The sequence below is a fragment of the Orcinus orca genome, chromosome 18, assembly GCF_937001465.1.
Source record: "Orcinus orca chromosome 18, mOrcOrc1.1, whole genome shotgun sequence".
NCBI classification, from domain to species: Eukaryota; Metazoa; Chordata; class Mammalia; order Artiodactyla; family Delphinidae; genus Orcinus; species Orcinus orca.
The window spans coordinates 33,300,726-33,321,062 of NC_064576.1; the positions used below are offsets into that span (position 1 = coordinate 33,300,726).

The 20,337-nt window shown below is 38.3% G+C and overlaps 1 protein-coding gene across 1 annotated transcript in view; it reads left to right on the forward strand.

Annotated features, from left to right (window-relative positions):
• The first annotated feature begins 8,989 nt into the window (after positions 1 to 8,989).
• The window catches only part of DACH1 (dachshund family transcription factor 1), a 414,957-nt gene continuing 403,609 nt past the window's right edge, over positions 8,990 to 20,337 (forward strand). Inside the window, exon 1 of the mRNA XM_004286289.4 lies at positions 8,990 to 10,361. Coding sequence (XP_004286337.1) covers positions 9,526 to 10,361 — 836 coding nt within the window. The 5' untranslated portion in view covers positions 8,990 to 9,525. The remainder of the gene's footprint in view (positions 10,362 to 20,337) is intronic.

Genomic DNA, 20,337 nt, shown 5'->3' on the forward strand with positions numbered 1-20,337 from the left:
CATCTGTAGCAGCACTTCAGAGTATACTTTCACTTATATTTTCAGTCTTGATGAAGACTCCTCAATGGCTCCTTGAATGACTAACAAGATTCTTTCTTTATGGGTCCCAGATACAAGCCTTTGTTATAGGACTAAAATTCTCTTTTCCAGCTCTTTGAAACCCAATTTATTCGCATCTCGAGATTTTTGCCTTGAGAATTTTCCTAAATTAGCTATATATTAGAACAAAAATGAGCATAACTAAAATTTTGTTAGTCTTCAAGATCCTGGTCTGAATCAAATGATATATTATTTGGGGAATGAGCAGTTTATACAATTTGGAGACAAAGGAAATGGGTGGAATAATGTAGAAGCAGTTTTAATTATCCAGCTAACTTTTACTGAGCACCCAGCAAGTGCTGAGCATTATATTCTCTATCTGAAAGGAATGGAAATGACTTGAGACCACCTGAAGAGAAACATATCAACAAGTGTAAAAGCCTAAGATAATTGCCTTACCCACTGGAATGTATGGTGACAGTTATTATCTGCAAAGATTCCTGGATGTGCTGAATGTTGTGTCAATCAATAAATTATAAAATCTGACTTATACAGGAAATAGTTGTTTTCTTTAGTTCTTTTTTTAATTACACAAGTGGGGCTATGCTGGACATGTGAATGAACTGAACTCTGGTTCAAAAACTAAAATGACTTTGCAACACATGGGGAAAGCATGAGGCTGAGGATGGCAGTAGTGCAACCCCTTCCCTGAGTACACTCAGAGTCTGTACTTTGATTATGTTAAACAAGAATAAAGAGGCCTGTGAAGAATTCTCAGACAGTAGTTTCTTATATAACACCCTGCTAGTATCCCACAGTCCTCTCCTGAAAACTGGTGGAGTGAGGGGTTGATCTGGGATAATCTACTCAAGTAAAAAATTAATAACAACAACTTGGAACTTGGCGAAGACATTATCAGTAGAGCGTTGTATTACTCTCTGTACTGGTAATTTTTTAAACGGTTAATTTCTAATTAATTTCTAAGTCTTATTTTTACTAGTTGAAGTATAGTTAATTTACAGCGTGTGATAGTTTCAAGTGTACAGCAAAGTGATTCAGTTATACATACATGTATATATATGTGTGTGTGTGCTTTTTCAGATTATTTCCCATGATAGGTTATTACAAGATATTGAGTGTACTTCTCTGTGCTATACAGTAAGTCCTTGTTGGGTACCTATTTTATTTATAGTAGTGTGTGTATGTTAATCCCAAACTCCTAATTTATCTCTCCCCCTGCACCCCAACTCACATCCCCTTTGGTAACCATAAGTTTGTTTTCTATGTCTGTAAGTCTATTTCTGTTTTGTAAATAAGTTCATTTGTGCTATTTTTTTAGATGGCCTGGTACATTCTCAGAGCAGTTGTGTTCATCATTTTCCATTCCGTTGTTCAAAACTGTGTCTCCGTCTCAGGATTTAACCTTTGCTAAAGCATAGGTCTGAGACAATCACAACAAAATACCTTCCCCTTAAAAACTAGGACTTCAGAGCCCTGTTAAATCAAAAGAAAAATTCTTTCTCTCCTCCCCAGTCTCACAGCCCTCAGGATTTTAAATGGTAATGACCAGTTCATTTGAGAAAATGGCATTTTAGTGCTTCCCCTCACGAGCTCTTAAGGCATATAAGGTGTCTCTTTCCCAGGGATGTGCACCTCCTTTTGTTTTCTGGCATTACTGGAACTGACCTGGCATGGATCACTGGGTGAGCAGGCAATCTTAAACACTTCTCATATAAATTACTGGTTCCTTTCTAAGTGCAATTGCTCACAGGGTAATATACCATTTCACAACTCTGATAGCAAAGTCTCTTCATTCTACTGGGTTCCACACACCCCCAGGAAATGAACAGACAAAAAGACTGATGGCCGTGTGAACCTCAGAAATGTACAGTCTGGTTCAACCTCGGGTATGTACCTCGTGAGCACTTTGGTATCTTTCAACTCTATTCCCTTCTTTGACTCCTCTCAAATCCTCTTTTCCTGCTTTAAAACCCATCAACAAAAACAAAAATATCAACATGACACACCTATGTGAACACTATAAAAAGCAAAGCAGTAACGAATACTATTTTTCAAAGTAAATTCTATTTTTCAAATTTTCCAGAAAAGAAAATAATGCTCACATTTTATGCTCTACATTTATTAGGTAGAAATGACCCATCTAGCTCCCATGCCAAAGAGGCTTACCATTAATTGAGCACTCCAAGATTCACTGGTCGCTCATCATTGCCACATTTTCCAAACCAATGTCTTTTTCCCATGAACTCTAATGACAAGGTGTGTTTTTACTGACAGTTGACTTGGATCAGAGCTTGCAGGATTGTATTTCAGGTTGTGACTCTGTAAAACCCTGTAACTTTCTTTGAAGTTAAACAGTGTCAATCTGTTTCCATGTCTGAATAACTCTTAGAAGAGCCTGCCTGACCCAAGTCAACTCTCTGAAACACACTATTTCCCCATAATTGATGTTCCAAATGAATGTCCTTTCATAATAAAATGTGCTGGAAAACAAAACAGCTTTGCATCCTGCACAAGTTGCATCATAATTAAATTTTATTTTATCCCATCGAGGCATGCTAAATGTTGAGCAAAATATAATTTTAAGTAATTTGTTTGTATTCTTATCTGTAGGAGTTGGAAATTAACAGCATTGCTAGTTCACGTTTACTGTTAAGCCTGGAGAGCGGAGAGATTGCTTTGCAAACATTACAGTTATTATGTCTGCAGTTGGTACTCTTTGTATAAATTATTGATCAGCCAGCTTATTTTTCTTTCTGCTTAATGGATATTATAGCATAGTTGTTTACAACGCTATAGTTAAGGTTGTGTCAGCACTTCCATTATAATAAACCCCCTCTGTTACAGGGGGTTTATAACTTGTAAAAATTTGCTCTGGGCTGAAACTTGACATACAAGATCTCGAGCTGGAAGGTGGCAATTGTTATTCTTTCAACTTAAAAAAAAAAAATCTCTTTGTTCTGAAGGGCAATAAATAAATAAACAGTTTATTCTTTTTTAACAATCCTTGAAATTTCTGACTTCAAATAGAACAATTTTTATAGACTATTTGTTGGCCAATGACCTCTTCTTTTATTTAATAAAGCAAAGAGAAAGAAAAAGGACCAAGATAATAAGTTAAAACAAAAACAGAAAAGCAGACAGTGAATCAGTAGAAACTTTTATAATTAAGTTTAATACATTTCTCCTAACATTGCAAAATCACACCATAATTTGTTTTAAATTAAACATGCATTTACACTATGTAAGACTTCTTTCCACCCCCGTTCCCAACTATGTATCCCTCGAGCAATTCATACATCTTAATACTGATATTCTTTAGAGAAAAATGAGCTTTTGGTTATTTAAAAAGAAAGGAGTATGACAATTAGAAAATGCCATATATGAAAAGGTGCAATTGAAGGTACAATAGTTCCTAGAAAACTAAGGATTTAAATATCTGCCTGACTTTTTGACCTTTAATCCAGTCTGCCATCCCTCTTACCATTTAAGAGATGAAGGGAATTAATCTCAATTTATATCATTATTTTTGCTGCTTTCTTTTATGATCCAACTCTAAAATGATCTTGCTGTGGCTTGTTTGTTTTTTATCACATATTTGCCTGTGCAACTCTTAATACCAACCCCCAGATGGAATTAGGACACTTAACACTGGAAGTAAGTAGTGATGGGAAAGTATAACCAAATTATCATGGAGAGTTGACTACTTGTCGTAGAAATGATGCAGTTTGGAGTAAGGAAAACCATTCCATGATGATTTTTTTCTTTGTAACTGTTCTCTTTGTTCCTCTAACTATTCTCCTTTCTCTCCCCCGACATGGGTTTAGATATTTCTTACAATATGCTCCATAACCAGCAAAGTATTTTCGGCCAACATGTCACCTTCATTTTGAACCAGGAGAAAACGGGGTGAGGATAGAAGATTAGGGAGGGAGGAACAGTAATGCCAAATTGTGCCATTTGGTTCTGACATCTATGTAAATGTGAACATGAATAGGTAATTACTACATGTGTTCAGTAAGCATACATATATGGTCCATGCATTTCCATGCTGGAAAACAAGTCAGAGTTACTTATGACCATTTTGATCACTCCTTTATTAAGAACGGCAATTTGTAATAAAAAGTTTGAGCGCTTCAAGTTATAGCGTGTTCAGCTCCCCACCTTCTGTCCTTTGGGTAATTTATCACCAAGCTCTCTGCACCTGATTGGAGAATGTATCCTTGAGATAAAAGTCTTATTCCTTGTTTGAGGAGGGACAGGAACTGGAAAAGAGGGAGACTGTAGAAATGAGACACTAAGTCAGAAGTTGGAACCCCAGGTGGGGGGAGCAGAGACAGAAAGTGTAGAGGTACGGAAGTCTTTGCTTAAGGTAGTTAGGGTTTATCTGCTGAGCTGATTGGTGAGGTCGTGTGTCTGAGTTAAAAAGGCTTGAGAGAGTTACTTGGCATAATTTCTCCATCTTCAATGATTTACTACTGAAGTGCAAACATCAATTTTGGACTCTCTCCTGAGAAACGTTTAACAAAGTCAGTCAACTACTGGTACCCTGTTATCTTTCTAGATTTGCCAAACTTGGAGAGCTGCTTTATAAACCTCTGCCTGAAGTTTGTCTTTTTTTTTTTTTTTTTTCTGTTAAGGAAACAGGTCCATTAGTAAATACACAGATGTAAAAATCATCTTCGTCTTTACTTCGCCGTTGTGATATATCTTAGAATTGTTCAGAAGTGCACCCTATTGTGAAAGCTATTTGTGCCGGGTGTGCTAATGCACTCTTTGATTGAGTGAATTAGCAGTCATAACAATCTGGCAGTCTGGCCATAGAAGTGTGCTCAAGTTGATTTGTATTATGGCTGGACTGGAAAATCTAGTGTTAGTTGTTTTTTGCCCTGGGGCATTGTTTGTACCAAACTCCACTTTTCATTTAATTTTCCAATATATTTTGAAAGATTGAAATGCTTGTGATCAACATTTGATCCACTTGCATTATTTAAAAAAGAATTCTGAAAGTAATTTCAGATTCCAAAAAACCTTGCTTTCAATTAGAGTAAACATAATTAGAGTGACGTCTTGCTCGGAATGGTAAGTCTCCCTTTGAATCTATTAAGCATGTTATCTCCTTGTCCTGTCACTGAAAGGAATTCAGTATATATCTGAGGTATACATCTGTATTTTTCTGTTCATGCTTCTAATAGAACTTGGGGAAAAATTAAAAGAATAAAATTGCACAGAACCTTTTCTTGTTGTCCTTTCTGCATATTCCCAAATTGTTTCTGCTTCATTTAGTGATGCTATAAAAAGAGGATACTCAAAGCTTTCAGGAAATTTTGAGATATTGAAGAAACATTCAGATATGTATTGCCTTTAAGTTATTAGAACATTTTAGTTTTTTTAATATTCTATGAAATCCACATTTTCAATCTTAATTATATCAATTGCTATATTGAAACCCTAAAAATTTAAAGACATGACTTATCCTAGCTTTGTCAATATTTGTATCTTTCTTACAATCCTCTGCTTTGCAGTCATTTACCAGAATTATAATGCAGCATGAATATAACTTTAAAATGACTATTGATTACAGAGAAAGCTTTGTGAAATCATTTAGTCAGTTTCCCCACTTGAGAAATCAGTGAATAAAATAGGTCAATAGATAAGGATGGAATGGATGTAATACAGTGCTATGCCTCCCTGGGTTATAAAAAGGGTCAAAAATGAATCCCCATAGAATTCATGGTTTTATACTCGTAAAATAAAATGATACTTACCAAATCCCAACTCTAAGTCCACCTTTCTACAGATTTATTCTTCGTTTTTAAAGCACAGGTTTTGAAAGTATATTTTTATGTTTCCCTGTTTCAACAGAAGCATTTCCTTGTCACTGTCCCTTTTAACCAAATAGGATGCCCTCATCTTCAGGCTAAAGTGCCTGTTGTTATCCAGGTATTCACCGGGACTTTTGCTGCAACAGCTAGTCTGTATTTTCTCAGTCTCCTGCGACCTTACAGCTCTTCTCAAAACTGCATTTCCTACTGAACTGAACTGTCTCCTGTGCCGATTTTTGTTAAGTAATAGATGGTGAGCCCTGAGACCACTCTCTCTATTAGTTCCATTCACAGGGATGTCTTCGGGGGCACGGAAGGAGGGGGAAGGGGAAGGGAGGGGCCAGGAGGGGGCAGAGGGAGGGAAGAAAATACCCTCCCTGAACTGGTACAAGCTCAGCTTCAAACGATATCCTAGGAAAGAAATTAAAGACTTCTTAATTAGTGCAGCAATTAAGCTTTCTTGGTAGCATTTTAATCAGCATAGGCCCTATCAAAGGACAAACAGAACAATTTGCAGGTCTTTGAATTTTAAACAGTCTTATTGATTTTAGCACAATACGTCTTCACAACACACAGGGAGAATTTTCTAATATCAGTTACAGTACTCTGAGTTATGCTTATGCAAATTGAGTGCAGGTTGGAGAGGAGGAGATGGAAGGAGAGGACCTGAACCAAACAGAGATGTAAAACAATAAACAAACAAGACAAAAGCTTGGAAACCTAAAGATGTGACAGGAAGAGTGGGAATTTGAAATCTGTGCAATTGATTTATCTGCTGTTATGAAATACCATTTGCCTTAATCTCTGGTAATATTTCTCAAAAAAAAAATAAATAAAAAGAAGAAAAGAAACTTGAATTTTTCCAGGCTTTTCTTTCCTACATATTTTAATTTCCATTATGTGCCTTTTCTAATCCTATTGTTTGATCACCGGGGTAAGTAGTAGTTCCTAAAAAACGGTTTAGAGACCTGAGATGGGGGGGTGAGGGGAAGGAAGCTCCCATTCAGGTAGGGGCAGGCGCCCCAAGCCCTGCCTCTGAATGGAGCACGTGCTGGGAGACGCAGGGTTCCCTGCAGAAAATTTGGACTTTGCTTTGATGCTGGGTGGGATTATGGCTTGGTCAGCTATCATTACTTCCTGTCCGTGGCTTCGGAGTGTGGCAGGTATTAGGTGAGTGACAGTTTAAGGAAATATGAGAAACGAGAATGCTTAGAGCAGATTTGGGGCATTTAATTCTGATTTTTTCCATTTGTGGGTCTAGAATTTAAAACGAAGAAACTGGTTTAGCATTTTAAAAACTAGAGCAGAGTTTATTAAAGATGTGCATGCAATTCCAAAATAAAATTAGTAGACATAAACACTTAAAGAAGTGTTCTGATGTATGTGATATATATCCAATCCCTATTTTTAATTGAAGTCAGATAAGAGGAATGAAAATTAATATAAATTATTTCTGGATATATCAAACTACATTGGCTAACTAGGCAAAACAACTGTATACACTTTAGCTATCTTATAGAAGTTAATCTACTTTTTGGCAACAATCAACTTTCTGAATTCTTATGACCCAGGAAAGACTCCTGATATAACTGCTATGCCCCAAAAAGTTTAGTACAAACTTTAGACTTTAGACTAATTAGTCAACAGTGCCATATTTCCCTATAAATATTTCCTGCACCTTTTGACACTAAACTTCAAAAAGGTTAAATAATTAAAATGATAAAAAGAAACGTGATAATAATTTCAACACTACACTGTGAACCCGATGCTAATAGTTTATTTTTAAAATCTGTCAAATGTTAAAGCACTGTTTCTATCTTGTAAAGTTAATGAACATGTGCAGACAGGTTTAAAGCACAATTATTTAAGATTCCTAGAGATATAAACAGAGAACAGACTTGACCTATGCTCAAATCACAGGTTGGTCAAAAATCCTTGAATAAATAGTACTTTCATGCAACAAGTTAGAAAAGGGAGGAAAAGCAGAGAGGAAGGCAAAGAGCAAGAGAGTCTAAACTCAGCCTAGTGTTTTTAAGCATAGCCTCCCTTTCTGCCTTTACAAGTCAACTAGCGAGCTTTGTTTTTGTTCTTTTCATTATTTACAAAACATATTTCTACAAACTGAGGACTTTCCCAAAATACAGTGATACTTTTCAAATACAATATATGTGTGTGTAGATATGTGTGTGTGTGTATATACACACACACACATATAGTTACTCACCTAACACATTAGCAACTAGCCTTGGGTTTTAAACGATATGAGGATGGTTGGCGTCTGTGCAAGACAGGTGAATTAATTATAGAGTGCTAGGTAAGAAAAATTAGTGTGTTGTTTCCCCCCCACTTTCTAAATCTTCAAGGGTGCCTTATCTCTTCGAATTCTCTCGGTATGATTGGCATTTCTGACCTGCCTTTGGGGCGAAACTGAAGTTATTCTCAACCATCCACATAATGGCAAGCATTTCTTTCTTTCCACAATCTATTAGGAAATGAGGGATTGAATGCAGAGCATTCCATGATTCTTAAGCGATTTCAGACTGACTTTTTTCCCACAACTTGAAAACTCTCCTGGAATTTTTCACTATCTTTAAACAAATAAATAATTGAACCGACAGATAAAATAATCAGATGCAGAAAACATGCGCTTTGCTTCCACATGGATTTTCCTCAGAATAATTTAATTATCATGAAGGGAGAGGATGTGTTTTCATTTATATCTCATTGCAAAAAACGAGCGGAGATACATCCTAAATCCTTGAAGGAGAGCTCGGAGCGCTCTGGCTCCTCTTTAAGTTGGCAGACGATTGCTCAGAAGGTTTTGGGAAAAATTACGAGTCTTCGCGGAAGAAATGGAATATTAAGACATGCAGTCTAACGGTAGTAGAAGAGAAAGAAGTAGATGATCCCTCTTTCCGATCGCCACTTCTGTGTCCGGGCTTTTCCTCTCCGTCCCTCCCATAGTTTCTTACTTATCCTCCCCCTCCCCTCCTCCTTTTCTCGCTCCCTCGCTTTCCCTGGGTCTCGCGCTCTCGGAGTCTCTGCTCCGAGTTCCTGGTTGGATAATTTGGGTTAATACTAGTGAGTGAGGTTTTTGCGGCTTCAAAGGGTATTTCAAGTTTCCGGAGCTCCTCCCCTCTGCACCGTGTGACAACAACAACTCGTCCAGCCGGCAGCCTGCACTTTTCAGCTCATTTTCTCTCTGTCATTCCCCGCTCAATCTTTGATCAATGTACTTGCCAGGGAGAACCCAAGTCCTTCAAACCTCCTCCTTTTCACCTTCATCCTTAACTTTGTGCTAGAGCGGGACCCACACAACAACAGCCGACCCTCCCCGCCCCCACCTCCAAACCAGCCCCCGATCCCAGCCCCCGGAGAGGACTCGCATTTCGACTTGCGGGACACTTTTGTGCGTTTCTCTCTAGAGCGCCTCTCGCGCTCGCCCCTCCTGCGCTCGCTCTTTCTTACCCTCACCTCCTTTTTCCCCCCTTCTCTCCCTTTCTCCTTGTCGTTCTCTCTCAGAGTTGTTGTTGTGGCCCCCTAGCTCCTTCTCCCCCCCGCCCCCCTTTTTCCCCTTGCCCTCCCCGGGGTGTGTGGCAACTTTTTCCCTCGCTTCTCCTTCTGTTTCCCCTTATATGTGACCATGGCAGTGCCGGCGGCTTTGATCCCTCCGACCCAGCTGGTCCCCACTCAGCCCCCGATCTCCACGTCTGCTTCCTCCTCCGGCACCACCACCTCCACCTCCTCAGCGACCTCGTCTCCGGCTCCGTCCATCGGGCCCCCGGCGTCCTCAGGGCCAACTCTGTTCCGGCCGGAGCCCATCGCTTCGGCGGCGGCGGCGGCGGCGGCGGCGGCGGCGGCCACAGTCACCTCCACCGGCGGCGGCAGCGGAGGCGGCGGCGGCAGCGCGGGCAACGGAGGCGGCGGCGGCGGCGGCAGCAACTGCAACCCCAACCCCAGCCTGGCGACCGCCAGCGGCGGCGGCGGTGGCGGCGGCGGCGGCGGCGGCGGCGCCTCCAGCACCCCCATCAACGCGAGCGCGGGCAGCAGCAGCAGCAGCAGTAGCAGCAGCAGCAGCAGCAGTAGCAGCAGCAGCAGCAGCAGCAGCAGTAGCAGCAGCTGCGGGCCCCTCCCCGGGAAACCGGTGTACTCGACCCCGTCCCCAGTGGAAAACACCCCCCAGAATAATGAGTGCAAAATGGTGGATCTGAGGGGGGCCAAAGTGGCTTCCTTCACGGTGGAGGGCTGCGAGCTGATCTGCCTGCCCCAGGCTTTTGACCTGTTCCTGAAGCACTTGGTGGGGGGCTTACACACCGTCTACACCAAGCTGAAGCGGCTAGAGATCACGCCCGTGGTGTGCAATGTGGAACAGGTTCGCATCCTGAGGGGACTGGGCGCCATCCAGCCCGGAGTGAACCGCTGCAAACTCATCTCCAGGAAGGACTTCGAGACCCTCTACAATGACTGCACCAACGCAAGGTAAAGAGCGGGGGGCAGCCTCCGCCGCCCGGGGTCCCTTCCCACCGGTCTCCTCGCCCTTCCCTCGCTCCCTTCAGGGCGCCGCTCGCTCCGCGCGCCCGCGAGCCGCGCGCTCCGCCGAGCGCGGCCCTCTCCTCTCTTTCCTCGGGGCTCGCCGGCCGCTCCCGACCCTCGGAGAAGTTGGCACCTCACCCTGCCCAGACCGCGCTCTTCCGGCCGGGTCCACCCCTTGCTGGCCCGGGAGCGGGGGCGCAGCCGCTGTTGCACGCGAGAACCCCAAGCCTCCGGGCAGAGGGGGCGGGAAGGAGGAGGACGGTGCCTTTCCAGGGGCCACAGCGCCCTTCCTGGGCCGCGCCGGCGTCAGGGGACCCCTCTCAGCGCGGCCGCCCGTGTGCGCGCTCCCTCGGACCCGGGTTCCACCGCAAGGCGCGGGGCACTGGCCTGGCTGCTCGGAGGCGCCAGGCGGCATCCCGGGGGCGGAGGGAGGTCGTGACCCTGCTCGGCAGGGTTCGAGGAGCGGGAAGACGCGCTCCGGGTGAGGGCCCCGCGAGGTAGCCTTGGGAGTGGGTCACTTGGAGGTCGGGAGGGGGACGGCCCCAGAGGCCGGCGCAATCCCGGGGGACCCAAAGCGAGTTCAGCTCCGAAGCCCCTAGGGCAAGCCCGCGGAGGGGAGGGATCTGTGTGTGCGCGCATCTGTGCGTGTGTCCGCGTGTGAGCGTGTGCGTGTGCAAAGAAGATGAAGGGGTACGTTTGCCCCGGGGCAGACGCGAGGGGACCGTCAGGGTCCCTTCCGTAGGGGGAGGTGACCGGGGGCCTGAGACTCTTGGAAGCTGAACCGGAGAGATGGGGAAGGAAGACCACAGCTTGCTCTCTCGCTCTCTCTCCAAACAGTTCTTTTTTTCTTTTCCTTTTTTATCCCTTTTCTTTTCTTTTCTTTCTTTCTTTCTTTCTTTTTTTTTTTTTTTTTTTTTTTTGTTAAGGGTTAGTAGCTCACGCAATGAGCAGGTGCAGGCTTTGCACTGGGATGCTCTGTGTACCTGAATACCGGTGCCATGGCTTCCCCAGCCCGGCAAAGCGCGGGAACTCTATAGAGGCCACGGGACCTGGAGCCAGGCCCGACCAGTTTTATGCTAATGAACGCTCACTGGGGGAGGATCTACCGAGAGGGGGCGGGAGTAGGGTAACTTGGCAGTTTCGGGGTAGAAGTGATCGTTCCACCCGCTCTCACGGTTCCGTCTTGTCCCTATCGTTGGCTGCAGAGGGGAAAGTTCAGAGATACCGGGTAAAAGCGAGTAGGGAAAGTTGGAGTCTAGAAGTGAGCGCGTGGGAACTGCGCGCAAAATGTGTGCAGCGACTTCGGTACCCTCCAAATAAGTTTAAAGATCGGGAGAAGAAGCGGAGTTTTACTTCTTTTGGGTGTGTTCCCCTAGGAGAGCTAGGGAAACAGAGGCGGCAAGGAAAGAGGCGCAGGACTAGACCAGAAGGAAACCGGGGTAGAAAAGCCCCTAGCTATTTCTTCCTTGGGAGAAGACTTCTGGCTAGTGCCCCCGGAAGACTGGAAGACGAAAAAGACTCGAATTCCAACCCAGTAAATGTCTTACCCTGACCTAGCCAGAAACTCTTTTCCGTGTTTATTTGCCATTCTTTGCATCGGGCCATGGGCGTATATCTGGGTTTTGAACCATTATTTCTACTATTTTTGGGTGAATGATGAGCGCCCGCGTGTGTGTACGCGCACGCGTGCCCAAGAGTCTGGACAGGTGGCAGTAAAGATTGAGGGGGAATCTTGATCACTAAACGTCATTTACGGAGATAATTGGAGTCCTTGGGTGTTCAGAAGATAACATATTTGCAAAAAATCTACTGTTAAAACAAGTTGAATCAGGGCAGAAAATTGTTGCGGAGTTGTTATAAAGAATGCTAGTCGAAATTTGAAGCCAGTTCAGATATGATTGCGGTGAAATTGCCTACCTATCCAGTAGATTGGTGAAGCGCTGTTTTTCTTAGTAACCAAACCACTCTTCTCTTGAATCTTCTTTGTGTGTTTCTTACAGCACACACTGTACTAGATAATTAATGGCCATTTCACATAACACGCAAAAAAATTGGTGGAGAAAACTCCCTTCAGAGACTGCAATGTTATAATCAATTTAAAGCAGGTAGTGTTACACCACTTACAATTATTCTCTTGGTGTTTTGTGTTTTTTTTTTTCCAGAAATTTCTGAAAATATGGAATTTTCAGGTTTTGGAATTGAAGTCCTCACCATATGGTTGCAGAATATTCTTAAAGTTATTAGGAAATAATTTTAAAGTATTTTTTCCCTGAGGTTAACAAAGCCTCTGGAGTTAAAACTTTCAGAGCCAAGATAAGTTAAATCCAGTAAAACTGTTTATCCCTTCAAAAATATCTCATCAGTACTCTAATTATATTTCAATCACCTCGTTTTAATACTTTACAATGAAATGTGTTATTCCAAAACTCTATTTCAGGTTAAAGTTAAATGTGGTAAGTTTGTTGATTTACTATTGCATTTTGATCTTTTATCAACTACAAGACTTTCTCAAACCTAAACACATGCAAATACTGAAGAAGATGTGTAGTTGTAGATATCTGCCTAGATTTTCCTAATTCTGCCACTGACTAAGAAAAGAGAAAACTTATCATTGAACTCCCTCTCACCAAAATATACTGTTTGCATTGTGATGCATTATTTTTTAGTGATAATTACAAGTGTTACTGTCTTATTTCTCAGCGTTGGAAACAATACCTAAAATATTTTTATCTTGAATTTACAAAACTAAAATTACCCTTTTCATTCAAGTCCAGTTTATGCCCTTACTACTAAGATCCTTTTTCATTCATCTATATATATTGATTTCTTTCATTATGGCTTCTTTCTCCTCTGGCTACTTAAGAGACTATCTAAAGGAATAATTTATGCAAAAGATAAGAGGAACTGTGCAGAAAGGCAAACTATATAAAATAATATGTACATAGTGTGCAAGAAACATTAAATCTTAGCACTCTCAGCTTTTTACAGAACATGTATTTAATTATGTCTCTTAAGAGTATTTAGATACCAGAGAATCTGAGGAACCAAAATTTTTGATGTTAAGGAAAAGAAGCGTTCATAAGCTTGCTCAAAGTGGCTCAGTAAGTTAGTAACAAACCTCGGAGTGGATTTAATTTGCTTGGGGCTATTGCATCAGTGTGCTATCTATGAAAACTAGAATAAATGTTGAAGCCATCTGTCATTACCACAAGGAGATGAAACAGAGACTGTCACCTCCTTGATAGTAAAGCTAAATAAAATAGGGGTCTCAAAGCATGAAAGAAAATATAAGGAAATATATTTAAAAGTTGTCAGAGGACAAAGTCTGACCTTGATCACCTTCCTCTAATTATTATTTTTCAACTAAATATTAGTTGCATGAACTTGGCTGTTGCAACAGAGGTCACTTAATTAACTGGTAACCATTAAACAACAACAAAAAAAGAAAAGTAATTATGTACATGGTCAAGTCTCTGAGTCAGTTGCTTGTTTGTAGATTTGGATTAGCATTCAATTTTCTGTGAATTCAGGTAATAAAAAGTGACTGTTCTATTTTGTCATCAAAAATAATTTTTTTTTTTTTTTTGAGCATTGCCAGAAGTTGATTTTGTCTCGGGATCTTCCAAACCAGCTTGTGATTTGGGTCCTACGTAGCCCTAGATTTATGAAGTTTTTAACTTGGAAAGATTCCAGTTAGTTTTATCAGACATTTTATATAAATATACATATATTTACAAACAGTATTCTTCTGTCTTAAAAGTCAGTACCATCTATTGACAGGAAATTGAGAGACTACATGTCTTTTTTTGTCCAGTGGTAATATATGAATGCAGTTTTAGTATAAGAAGTATAAAATATTTTCCAATTCTTGGCTCTTTTTTTGTCAGAAGATTTTTTAAATAAAAATAGCATATTTATTTAACATTTCCTCCGTTGCGTGCTATTCAATGGCACGGACTTATGCATTTATGCCTTGATGTAGAAAGTTTCAACACAATACAGACTCCCTTCTCACAGATAATTATAATACTTAGCACAGAGAAATTCAAAACTTACTTCAAATGAAGAGAGACTATGCTTTTGAAGTTTTTGTATTATAGTCTATTAATGGCTCCTGTAAAGCCTGATGTCTCGTCGTATAACATTTCAAGAAAAATATGGCATAATTAGAAGAGTAGGGCCTAAAATGTGAAAGTTTTTTGGTTCCATCACTTATCTCTGCACACTTTTTAAATGTTGGTAAATTGCAGTTTAATAACTAATACATAAATAAAATCTAAGAATATGCTCACCTCGGATTTACCTTGTTTAATCACATTATGTTGCAAGATACAAATTCTCAAGTTATTTGGATAATATCTTTCAAACCTGTTTTTTTTTTTTTCCCTTGGAGTTAGTCTCCAGTGATATCATAATCATTATTGTCACATAGTGCACATAGTTATGAGGATGAAGATGGTTTACTTTCTGAACTCCACAGTTAATGTCCTGAGACACTTAATTTGATTTGCACATTTAATATTTTATTTTGTGATGCTTCAAATATTATGTATAATAAACTACAAGACAGGCTTACTTTTTTCTTGTCAGAGTTTTCTTGCATAAAATTTTTGTATTTGCATTTAAGGCAGAATTTTTAAACTTCATTTAGTCTAAATCTACTGTTTTTTTTGTTTAATCTACCACATTTCACAGAAGTTGCATATAAATTATTGAGACCAATATTAGCCACTCTCTTTGCCTCACTACCTTCCCCAACCTTCTGAGTTGTGACACCCAATATTGATTAAAGTCTAGGCTGGATTTGAGCATAAATCACTCTTCTCTTTGGTGATTTACCATGTGTGATTCACTAGCATACAAAAACATAATATGCTTTATTGTTTCTCATTTGCTGTTTTGTTTTTGGAATGTAAGTAGCATTTGTAGCTTAATGTGCTTAATGTGCAACCAAGAAGTTGTTATTTTAGGAACAATTTGTGCTTTGACTGTCAATTAGTATTATTTTACCTTTCCAAGTTATTTTACTAAATTGTTTCATACAGTTGCCTTTGTTAATCAAGTAAAATAATCATTTAAATTGCATTGTATTAGCAACATAGAACACATGTATTGCAAAATATAATAAGAAATGAAACTCTCACAGGTTGTAAGCTGTCTCCCTTTGAATCTTTGTCTGAAGAAATTAGTTTGAAATATGCCTTCTTAAATAGGTACAGGTGAGTCTTCTAGATTTCACTAAACATTTTGGTTTTAAGGTTTTCGTTACTTGATTCTTTAGAAAAGTTCAACTTTGCCTGAATTTAATCTTTCCAAGATTTCATTTTCAGATTGTTCACCAAGGGGAAAAAAAAAATCACATCAATTTATATACCTTTAAAATGACCAAAAAATGTGAAAAAAATTGATATTAACTATTTGGATATTTTAACATGTATTTAAGATAAAGTTTTATCATTTTATGTTTGAATTGTTATGAGAATAGAATGACCTTAGCATGTGCCAGCATGTGCCATTCTCTTTACTGAGTTACTGCACTGTGATTGGTCAGTCGTGTGTGTGTGTGTGTGTGTGTGTGTGTGAATGCTGCAGCTAAAAATTCAGTTAAGAATACATTAAAAATACATTTATATTTATATTTTCAGACTTAGAGACTGCATTAAGGAGGCTCTTTTCCATTATATTTGTTGTGTTCAATAATTTATTTTTTAATGAAGAAAACCTGACTTAAAAGCCCACCAAATGGGGCTTAGATAAGTGGACTATCAAAGTCTCTGATCTGCACAGATACATATATCTCAGGCATACCAGTGGCTCTGTGAGCCCACATTGTCCTCAAATTCCTTTACTTTCCTTCTCCTCAACTTGTCAGAAGTATTTCCAATCAAAAGTATTTTTTTTTGGCTACAGTATCTGTCCTTTAAATAACTTTTAATTGCTGATATTTGCTTTTTAGAATACATCACAGTATAGAAGTGTCTCAATTAGAATAGTGAGGTTAGCTTACCAAATTATTTCTTTGGAAAGCAGGAACACCAAGGATAGTATATTTATATTTGGTCTAGTAGTTAGTTATTATATTCAGTCTAGTAATTAGTTATTATTAGATTAAGTTGTGGATCATTTTATATTGATGCACCTATTTACTTTGGGAAGGTTTTTGAGAATCTTTTAAGAGGGGGTCTATTACAGATACCTGTCCAATTTAAATGTACATATTTATTTTATAAGTATTAATATCCATATAATCATATATAGAGAATGATGCAAATCACTACATGATCCAAAATCAGAGACCTTGAGCCAGGTGCATTTTAAATTTCTTGTGTGTTCTGATTTGGATTTATCTTATAAGATAGGAGGATTCTAATTCACTCATTTAAAAAAAATTTGCATGTGGGTTTTTCTAAATTGGATATAGAAATGTCCAATGACTGAACTTTGTTAAAGGTGTGGCCCTGTTGCTTTCTGATTCGTATTAGCTTGGAGTTGATCCAGGATATCAAGCTGGGATTCTTTTGCACGTTTAAATGTACGTGACTTGAGTGAAAGCTGTCAAAGACAACTTACTAAACTGGAAAACTCACTGTGTATTTAATTTGTCTTATATTTTTGTGCTTATAAACATATTGTAGTGTCTAAAAGTCTGCAGCATGGCAACACACTGAATAGCCAGCTGTTTTAAAAAAAGTTTTAGAGAGTAGTGATTAAAAAAAAAAAACAGTTTAACTGAAGCATCTAAAACATGTTATTATCTAAGATGAATACACTACCTAGAATATAGTGCATGTTTCTTGCAAGAAATAGGAATTGTTTACTATGATTTGAAGACTAAAAGTAATTTAACTATAGGTAGATTAATAATAATCTTGCAGTGGATTTTGAAGGTAGTATATATATTTAACAAAAAATTGGATATGCTTTTCAAGCATGATTTTCTCAAAGCAAATATTGAAATGGGCAACAAAGTAGATTGGTTACTTTTGGTTAGTAACATTGAAGAATTGAGGAATGTTTTCCTTTCCTTAGAATAAATGAAGGGAGGGGTAAACGAAGTATTAAAAGTCACAATGTAACTTATCTTTGAATTTATATATGGTATCAAATGTTTCTAAATAATTAGATTGCCCCTGTAGTCACAACAGGAAAAAACAATGCTTTTCTTCAAGGACAAGGAAAATATATCAGGAAAGAAAGAGTACTAGTCAAAAGGGAATTATTTTATAGAAGCACATACAATCATTTGCAGTAAATACTTGCTAGTTCAGTTTAAGGGATATGGTCATTTCTTAAGTAAAGGTAATGATAATAAATCTCTAGAGTATATTAATCAAGAAATATTTCATTACATTCACATATCAAGCAGATGAAGTATTTTGTTAAAATCTTAAACTGATTGTATTCAGAAATTGTATTAATAGCAGCAGTAGGTCAGCTGTTTTATTCATAGCCTTATATTTTAAAAACATTTTGTTTATGTATGAACAAATCACTGAAGCTGTAACTAATCTTTGAACCCATCACAGCTCTGCTAAAATAGACTGATATATTCAACAGTATTAATTCTTGTTTTATATTTAAAATATCTGTTTTTTAAGCTTAATTTTTGGAAATGATATATATGTCTTAAGTTAGGCAGTTTGTAGCTTAATAGTGCCTCTGGATTTTAAATGAATAATTTGGAGCGCTTTTCTTTGTAATATCACTGTTCACACATTTTATACTAGGATGAATGTTCTTGTGTATGCAACAAGTATAAAATTTCTATCAGTATTCAAGAGATCTTTGTGGTGGATATTTTTGTTTATGTTAAGCTTAGCCCATTTGTGGTCTATGTATTTATGCTTAAGTAATTATAATCCCTTTGTTAGAAAAGCTTTTACGTATATGTATTTGTGTTTGTACACACACACACACACACACACACACACACACGAGAGGCATGTAGAACATAGGGCCAGAAGACCAACAAGTTACTTATAAAAATAGCTTAATTTTGCTTTCTGTAATTCATTTAATATAAAATAACACATGAAAAGCCAATTCTACTTTAGTGAATGACCATAGAAAACTATATTTAAAATTACTTTTAGGGTGAAAGATGTAGTTTATATTTAAATGTTTTAAAATATAATTATAAATATAACATTATATGGCTATTAAGACAGTGATTAAACACTTATCTTGATTTTCCTAGACCTTTATTTTTATGATAACTAAGATATACTTTTAATTCTCTACGAAAAATATTTATAACTGATAAGTATTTTATTGTATGAAATCGACATTAAACTATTAGGTACTAGAATCTGTACATTACTGAAGAACCTTTAAAGTGCTTGATGTCATAGCACCATTTCTTTTATTGGTTTATTTCATTGCTGCTTGCACTTTGGAGCAAGCATATCCTTTAAAATCAGTGGATAAATGATAGGAAAACAATATCATAATCTAAGAAAAAAAGATTGCTCTTCTAAAAGCTTTGCCATCAATGAGATGAGTTAGGAATGAGGTCAATGGGTTAATCTGCAGGTCTACATAAGGAGATGTGTATTACCACTTCTTGCAGTGGACTGTAATTGTCTTTGAAAACACCTGGTAGAGGTCCAGTTAAATTGAAATCAATTACTTTCTCAATCATTCCATGGCATATGTCAAGTCATTACGTCATTGGTAAAAGTGCAAGCATGCATGCATTTTTTTGCAAAGCAGGAAGAAGCTTATAAAACAGTGATTGCTTAAAGGACTCTGCTTCATCTAAAGCTTGAGGGATTAAAAAAAAATCACTTGGACATAGTAACTTAAAATGACATTTGGTAAGAAGTTCATCTTTGCATTTAGTTATCTAAGTAAAAACAATATTTCACATTCATTTCTGCATCATCTGGTATGTATATATACTTAAAAGTTAGTGAGAATGGTTTCAAAATATTTTATGACATGTGACCTCTGACACCTTTATTCTTATCTTCTAAGAACCCTCTGACAAGTATATATTATAATCAAAGATGAATATATGTCTGCTCTTCACTGATTTTTTTTTTCTTCACACCATTGACAGTACATGCAGATTTGAACTTGTAGCCAGGAACAGTGCTTCCATGCTTCAAATTGCCAGAAGACCCCCAGGGATGGAAACTTGACCTGCTTTTATGAAACCATAGAATTACATTTATACAAGTTACCCCATGGGAAAGGAATGAACTGATCCCAATTCAAACCTTAATATTGGAGCCTTCTGGGTCAAATTTGATTTTTCTTTCTGTTAACACCTGTTTAGCTCCCAAATTTACTAACTATATATTCTTAGGAAATTTACAAAATACTATTCATGAATGGCATTTCACAGTTAAGCCAAAGTGCCATCAGAATTTGGCAGCTATTCAAGATTTCACATGTGACTAAGATGCTACTTTTTAAAACAAAATATCTACCTTTCAAATATATATGCTAGATTTAAAAGGTTAAACATAAATGTGTTTAATTGGACATGGGAACATTTATTTTGTACTTTTTTTAATTAATTTCTCTCCACAGAAGAGTCAGCCCAAGTAGGGGAAGAAACTTTTTTTCAGGGAGTTATTCCCTGTGATAACATTTCAGAATACAGATTTTTATATGAGTATATTTAATTTTTCTTAGATTCACATTTTGAGAGGTTAAAGTTCTTATTGTATTTTTAGCTGGATCACTTGAAAGTTTTCAGAAGGCTCCCTTTGCCACTAGCAATAGCAAATGAAGATCACTGACAAATTTTATATGTAAAAGCCATTTTTATTTTAGTTATGTGGACTGGGGCTAAGTTGGAAAACTAAAATTAATCATAGGTACAAAATAAAGAGGTATTTAGGTATGTATAGTTTGCTTAATTTCTGGAATATCAAAATGCTATATCATATATCTATATATATATATAAATGGA